The sequence below is a fragment of the Zophobas morio genome, unplaced genomic scaffold (genome assembly GCF_036711695.1).
Source record: "Zophobas morio isolate AGI-343-1 ecotype UQ-CSIRO unplaced genomic scaffold, CSIRO_AGI_Zmor_V1 ptg000656l, whole genome shotgun sequence".
Taxonomy (NCBI): domain Eukaryota; kingdom Metazoa; phylum Arthropoda; class Insecta; order Coleoptera; family Tenebrionidae; genus Zophobas; species Zophobas morio.
In genome coordinates, this window is record NW_026972759.1 from 35,093 (window position 1) to 42,615 (window position 7,523).

The 7,523-nt window shown below is 26.8% G+C and overlaps 1 protein-coding gene and 1 long non-coding RNA gene across 2 annotated transcripts; one reads left to right on the forward strand and one right to left on the reverse strand.

Annotated features, from left to right (window-relative positions):
• Nucleotides 1–1,675: 1,675 nt before the first annotated feature.
• On the reverse strand, nucleotides 1,676–2,189 carry LOC135121638 (uncharacterized). The gene is made up of 3 exons (XR_010279068.1): nucleotides 1,924–2,189; nucleotides 1,803–1,874; nucleotides 1,676–1,740 (listed from the first exon to the last, which is right to left on the reverse strand). It is a non-coding gene; the product is annotated as an uncharacterized LOC135121638 (long non-coding RNA).
• A 1,033-nt stretch (nucleotides 2,190–3,222) lies between these two features.
• Nucleotides 3,223–7,261, forward strand: LOC135121639 (uridine-cytidine kinase-like 1). The gene is made up of 20 exons (XM_064045945.1): nucleotides 3,223–3,250; nucleotides 3,311–3,410; nucleotides 3,472–3,529; nucleotides 3,613–3,690; nucleotides 3,753–3,864; nucleotides 4,142–4,238; nucleotides 4,854–4,927; nucleotides 5,125–5,193; nucleotides 5,263–5,312; nucleotides 5,362–5,458; nucleotides 5,722–5,811; nucleotides 5,916–5,968; nucleotides 6,112–6,209; nucleotides 6,269–6,344; nucleotides 6,394–6,472; nucleotides 6,563–6,606; nucleotides 6,668–6,754; nucleotides 6,802–6,880; nucleotides 7,010–7,108; nucleotides 7,219–7,261. The coding sequence occupies exons 2-20, from the start codon at nucleotides 3,352–3,354 to the stop codon at nucleotides 7,251–7,253; spliced, it is 1,434 nt and encodes a 477-aa protein (XP_063902015.1). The 5' UTR covers nucleotides 3,223–3,250; nucleotides 3,311–3,351; the 3' UTR covers nucleotides 7,254–7,261.
• Nucleotides 7,262–7,523: the final 262 nt, after the last annotated feature.

Genomic DNA, 7,523 nt, shown 5'->3' on the forward strand with positions numbered 1-7,523 from the left:
GGCTTTTCTAGGTGGAATGGCGGAAGTTTTGAGCCTGTTACACGTCCGCTACCCCTCAGTCCCACGAGACGGCCATACATTGAAAGATTTACGGGTGCTTACGGCCCAGTGGGCGACAATTCCCGATTAGGAGCTCGTATATTTGAAGTGGTCTGACGTTTTTTTTTTTTGAACCGTTATCGCCTCTCTTAGGGAAGGTTTTTATAAATATTCAGCACTTTAGATCTCTTATGATAAAGCACATCCATTCTCGTTGAGGGCGCAATAGATGATAAAGAAATTCATGGCCTCCCCTCCTTCACTGGGGGATTGGATCAAGTAGCAATTGATTGTAAATCATGCTTGTAGCAAGTCTGGGCTCGAGCTTTTTTCCCGCTAATTTAAAACTTTGGGGCAATCTAATTAGAAAAATACCAATTAGCATCTTTTTAACGTTAGTCCTCATTATTTATTATTTCAAAACTAATAATATATACAATAATTTTAAATAACTTAAATTTACAGACAGTAGAGATACTCATTAGTAAAATAATTTATTTTAGTGGGTTGTCCAAAACTAGTTCTTAGTATAAATATTTAGGAACTGACGCTTCAGCGGTCTAGTGAAGTAAATAATAAATAATAATAATAAATTTTTTCTCGTGCGATTCATTTAATAAACCTATAAATGTTTACAGTTAAGATAAAATTTAGTAGAAGACTATGTAATTCCAAGATTATTTAAGCTTGCAATCACTAGCTTGCTTGTTTACTTGATCGAGTTTTCTATCTTTGGGCTGGTCCACTATGTGAATTACTTTAAATTATATTCCTTATATCGCTTAGGGGAACTTTAAATATAAATCTATCCTGTTTTAGAAACAGTTTATATAATGAGTAAGGCTAAAAGCTTAGAGTTCAGCTAAGAAATTTTCTTTGATATTCTCAAACTTATTGTGCGCTATTAATCTGCTTAAGAGCTTTATAACTCGGTGTTGACTCACCCACTGCAGCGCAACTATTACATTCAAAGTTATTAAAAGTATTTACGTTATGTTTGTATATATTAGGTAATTTTCATAAGTTATAATATATTGATACTTCAAAAGTTTAAGGCTGTTGTAAACCCTTTATTTTAGTTCAAATGTCAGCAAACCAGTCAGGAGCGAAAAAGGGTATAATAGTAAGGTAGAACGGTTATTATCCCAGTAATACTATAGAAGATACTAAGAACCTCTTCCGCAAGATCGGAGCTTTGGAACGTTACAATATTCATGATGACCTTACAAAAACTCGAAAGTTGTCAATGGTGTATAGCTGAAAAAGAATTGCAAAATAGTTTTTTTTTTATAATTCCGTTCTTTTCAAAGAGTTTAACAAGGCGTACAACGAAAGATATGCTCCAACTGGCTGATCAATAAAATTCCAAAACTAATGCTGTTGCCTAAGGGTCATGGAGATTATTAAGGTAGCTTTGACGAGAAGGCAAAACACTTCGTTGTAGAGCGAAGATGCTTAGGAAAAAACTGAATAAAGACAATTTAGAAAACAAAGGAATAACACAACTTTTAAGATTTCTTTAAAAATTGGAAATAAAAGTTAAACTAAAAGCTAACTATTAGCTTTAAAAAAATCATGTCCAAAACAATAGTTTGAGGAAGCAACAGAGAAATCATTGATTTTATTAAAATTTATCCTGTATAGGTATATTATACAATATATTATAAATCCTAAAAAAGGGAGGTCCGTTATAATATAGGCCTATAGAGCAATCAAAAGTACATATTTTACTAATAATTATAAGATATAGAAGATATACGTACAAAGATAAAGATAGTAAGTATTTCACTTAGCCATTCGACTAGGAGATAGGTGCAAAGGAACCAAGGAATCCCCTGAATCAAAAATTGGTTATGGTTCCAAACTGTAAACTATACTTTATACTTCGATTAGGGTTAGCCATTTCCAGGAAATGGAATCTATTTCCGAAATATAATTCCAATCTTTAATTTGCAAAGATCCAAGTGTTAGTATTACGTTCCAGTTTCATAAAAGATGACAGTTATGCTGTGACATGTAAATTAGTTGAAATTGGGTTGTTATCTTCACAAGACCAGCCTTTAGCTTATCATATAATTAATATCACGCTCCAAATTTTTACTTCTGAATATTACGAATGGTTATTATTATTACTGATGCCCCATCGAGATATTCTTCTTTTAAATTAAATAATTTAATCCGAAAAATGCCTTTATTTAAAGTATAAAAAAAAGATAAAAAGAAAGAATAAATAGAAAAGAACTAAAAATAAAACACAACTCCCGATCAAAGAGAGAATAAGCATAACTCAGAAGCCCCTTTTTATTTTTTTTACTTATTGATAGCATACTGGTTGTTAACAGCGTGAACTTATTCTAGCTTCGTCCTATTAAGTGAGGGCGCGATGTGGGTTATTGGGCCGTCAACAAAAACGGACGAGCTTCATGAACAGCTAAATAGCATACATATCAAGAACGGCATTACAAACAGTATAAGCATTAAACTACTCTAAAAAATTAAATAACTAAACTTAATCTAATTAGAAAAATTATAATAGAGAGGTAGACGACTGTTATAATATATGGTTCAATTGGCTTCAATCAATTCGTCTAAGACTGTTATAATATATGGTTCAATTGGCTTCAATCAATTCGTCTAATTAATACTTTTTTTTTGAAAATCGGTCAGACAAATATAATATATATTTAATATAACAGGGATAATAAGAAAAAAAGATATAAGCTATCAAGCTATACAAGATGAGGGAGAATTTTAAAACTAGGTTTTATAAATGGTAACTAGTATTTAACCATACTTCTTAATATTAAGTTGAAATATACAATAAGTAAACCTTTTTAAGTTAACATTTGACACCGTTAAGTATTTTAGAATTTAATAAAATTAAAAGTTCTATTAGAAACAGCTTACATATATATAATTTCAAGACTATTAAACTAGATTAAAAAAAAAAAGTATATCGATTATAAAAGCTTAGATAGTTTAAAAGGCACATACCGCCAAAAAATTCTTATTTGAAAAAGGAATTAAAATTTTTTTCAAAAAGTAAAATATATAGAATAATAAATATGCTGCAAATGAAAAGCGACTATACTATATCAAATGGTTAGTAAAAACCTTAAAAAAAAAGTTATTTAAAAGGTAATTTCCTAATGGTACTTGAAATCCTGAGGACAATTTGTAAAAAAGACCGCATGGTGTTGCGTTGAGCCAGGTTAGATGCTAACTTTGTAACGCTTTTCCCTTATTAAAATGACTCCTTCTCTTACATCAGTGAAGCAAGAAGTGGATGTTAGCGGACACACATCGCAAGAGATGTCCAGCGGTAACACTCCTACTTTAACTTTAAAAGAGAAGAAAATAATTTCTAGCAGGTTAAAAAGTTTTTGTTCGCTTCTGATGTATTAGAAAACAATTCTTTAATCTATCAACAAGCGGTCGGAAAATAATATTTACCGCTGGGAGACCCCCGTGGTACAACCATGTTGGAGAGGTTTTTAATATAAAAATTTCTATAATTTTTTGAAATTTTCAACCAGCAAGAAATTGCTCGCGTAAACTTTGCTTATGGGGCAGGTTTGCTCTCCCTTTTTGATAGGAATTACTGGCGGAAGTGCTTCCGGGAAAACAACAGTGGCAACGTCCATTATTCAAGTTTTCTTCATATTTTATACGTTACATAATAATAAAATATATTTTATTTATACTTTCATTAGGAGCTCGGTGTTCCGTGGGTTGTGCTTATGTCTATGGATTCTTTTTATAGAGAATTAACCCCTAACGAGAAAATTTTAGCGGAAGAAAACAATTACGATTTTGATCATCCGAGTAATAAATTTTTTAATTTGATTTATCTTATTAACTATAATTTTTTATATGTATATAATTTTTATATCATAATAATATATTCAAAATTGTGCTAACGCTTTTTTGAATAAATATTTATTAGAAAATTTACCCTTAAAGTTTGCTATTATTTTTGCTTTGGTAGCATCAATTTTATTTTCTATTTATAATTCTGAATCCAATAATTTATTTATTAGTTTCGTATTTTATTTTCAATTTTTTTTGAAGTACTGTAAAATCTTATATATTTTTATTACAGATGCTTTTGATTTTGATCTTTGCTATGACGTTCTTAGAAAATTGAAATCTGGTAAAGGAGTCGAACTTCCGATTTATGATTTCAAAACTCATTCAAGGTACAACTCTTTTCTTGTTTATACTATTTATTGTGCAAAATATTATAAAGATTAATTTTGGTGTTAATTAATTTTATTTTTAATTATTTTTATAAAAACTTTTATACCTTAAAGTTCCTTTAAGGTTTACACGAAAATAAAAAACTAATTTATTAATTATTTAAATTATATTATTATTTAAAATTTTTAAGAAATTTTATTTAAAAATCATTGTTAAGTTAAATTTTTTTATAATTTTCTAAATCATTTTTATAAAAATTTTCTCTTTTTTTAATTAATTTAAAAAGTATGTGAAGGCGTGAAAAGTTTTCTAAAATTTTTAATTTATAATTTTTTTAATATTATATTAGTAGGTTATTGAAAGGTTTTAAGACAAATACCTTTTTTATATACGAAATCTATGCTTTACGTGATTTTTTTTTATTAAATTTAAATAATTCATAACTGGTTTTGATTTCGCGAATAATTTGTATAGTAAAGAAATTTATTCTAAAAAAAAAAAAGCATTTTCTTTATAGGGATGCTAACATTTACGTAGCAATCCCGATTTCTTCTGTTTTATTTTTTTAATTTAAATTTATAAAAGAATTTATATTTTTTTAATTTTTTTGGAAGATCTAAAGAAACTCAGAAACTTTACGGGGCAAACGTTATAATCTTTGAAGGCATCTTATCTTTTTATTCAAAAAGTATATTTATTTGTCCTTTTCAAGTTTATAATATATTATTACTTAGGGTTTTTTTTAAAATAATAAAACTTTTTAAACTTACAATAAAACTATTTTTTTTGGAAAATTTTGAATTTTATAGTAATGAGAAATTTAATTATAATTATTGAATTACTGATACTTTTTTACTTTTTATTTATTTTTATTTTTATTATCAGAAATAAGAGATTTGATGGATATGCTTATTTTCGTCGATACCGATTCTGATATTCGTTTAGCCCGACGATGTATCATTCATTATAATTATTAGTATTATATTGTATTATTATTATTTTATTACTATTACTCTTCTTTAGTGAAAAGAGACATTACCGAGCGCGGTCGAGATATACACGGCGTTATTAAAGTTTTTTTATTTTCTTTTACTATTATATTATTAATATTATTATTATTAGCAATACAATCGTTTTGTAAAACCGGCTTTTGACGAATTTATATTTCCAGCCATAAAATATGCGCACATGGTTGTTCCTCGTGGCGCTGAGAATGTTGGTAAACTTTTTTTTTGTTTTACCTTAAACGAATCAGTTTTGCCTTTTTATACTAAAATTTTATATAAAAGTCTTTTGTTAGTATCTGATTTTAAAAATCTTTTTTAAAAGGAATTTTATTTTTATATCATTCTTCAGAATTTACTTTAATATGCATTGATTTTAATATTTATTAATAAAAAATTTTTTTACTAATAATAATATAAAATAATTTTCCCGATTAATTCTATAAAAGTATTATTATTAATAAAACTTTTTTTATAGTTGCTATTGATCTGATAGTGAAACAGGTGCAACGGCAGATGCGAAGTAGAGGATTTAATTTCAGGGAGCAACTGTTAAACGCTCATCAAAGTTTTTGTTTTTTATATTATTATTATTATTATACTTTAAATAAACATTATATATTGTTTATTTTAAATATTTATCACATTTTTACTTAACAATTTTTTATATAGATAAAACGTCTCCGAATAGTTTATTTTTACTTCCGGAAACGAAGCAAATAAAGGTATTTCATATTATAGAATTATATATATGAAAAAGTTCTTTAATTTTTTATTATAAAATAAAACTTATATTTATAATTATAATAGTTTTTATAAAAAAAATATTTTTTAAGGCGTTTCGTATAATAAATATTTATATCCCGAGGGGCTTCACACGATTATACGGAACAAAGAAACACCACGTGACGACTTTGTGTTCTACTCTAACAGACTGATGCGATTGGCTGCTGAGTTTTGTTTAAGGTTTTTTTTTTATTAATTTTTTTTTGTAAAAGTAAAAATTTTTAATTGCTTGTTATTAGCTTACTTCCGTACCGAACAAAAGTTGTTGTAACCAATCGCGGAAGAGAGTTTTCTGGACTTAAACTGACTGAAAAGGTGTTATTACTATTATTATTATGATTATTATTATTATTATGTATATAAGCTTTGCGGAGTTTCTATTATTCGGGCTGGTGTTACTATGGAGTCCTCCCTGCGAGCTATATGCAAGGATATTCCTATAGGCTAGCCAAACTCATTCTTTTTAGAATTTTTTTTTGCCAATTTTTTTTTATATCTATAAAAATTTTAAAACTATTATTATTATTTAATAGGAAAAGTATTAATTCAAACCGATCCTGTAACTGAGGAACCCGCTGTAAGAATACTGTCTATTTATAAATAATAATAGTAATAATAAAACTTTTACTTTCTTTCAGCTTCATTATCTTTGCTTGCCGAAAAATATAAAAGATAAAAACGTTATTCTACTGGATCCCACAATCGCTACAGGAGCCGCAGCATTAGTTTGTTATGCAATTTTTTTTTAATAGTAAATGATGATTTGCCAAAGATGGCCATCAGAATTTTATTAGATCACGATGTTAAAGAAGAGAATATAATATTTTTAAGCATCATCGCTGCGCCAGCCGGTATTTAATCAATTTTTCTTTTTTGCTTGATTTTAAAAATTAGTTTATAAAAAATGATGAACAATCGCGATTTAGTTGTAAATATTAATTTTTTAAGGTTTTTATTATTGTTATTTTAACGAATTTCAGGCATCCACTCCGTTGCTTATGCATTTTCGAAAGTAAAAATTGTGACGACTGCGGTGGATGAATATGTTAATGAAAAGTTTCATATTATTCCCGGTTTAGGTGTCTTCCGATTAAACTTATTAAATTGAGATAATAATTTTATATATGATTTATTAAATTGTTATTTTCGTTAAAATTTTATTAAATAAAAATTTATATAATTATTGTAGGAAATTTCGGTGACAGATTTTTAGGGACGGAGTGAAATTTATATTTTAATAAATAAAGTAAATATAAATATATATTATAAATTTATTTTATTAAGTTTTTGGAATTTTAATTTTTTTGTGTAAATTTATTAAAATTTTATTTAGATTCAAGTAAATTATTGCATAATAACAATTGTTGAGTAATCAAAGCTTCTGTAATTATTTTAAATTTAAACGTTTATAAAGAAAATAATAAAAATTTTAAGCAAAATATGATAACAAACTGAAAAAATGAATATATATTAACAATAAAAAAATAGATTAAA

Excerpts from the sequence above, each read along its gene's own strand:
- LOC135121639 (XM_064045945.1), top strand. The coding sequence starts at position 3,352 with ATGTCCAGCGGTAACACTCCTACTTTAACTTTAAAAGAGAAGAAAATA. Across the intron at positions 6,607-6,667 it reads CTGTAACTGAGGAACCCGCT|CTTCATTATCTTTGCTTGCC; the intron begins GTAAGAATACTG and ends ACTTTCTTTCAG. Across the intron at positions 7,109-7,218 it reads TCATATTATTCCCGGTTTAG|GAAATTTCGGTGACAGATTT; the intron begins GTGTCTTCCGAT and ends TAATTATTGTAG.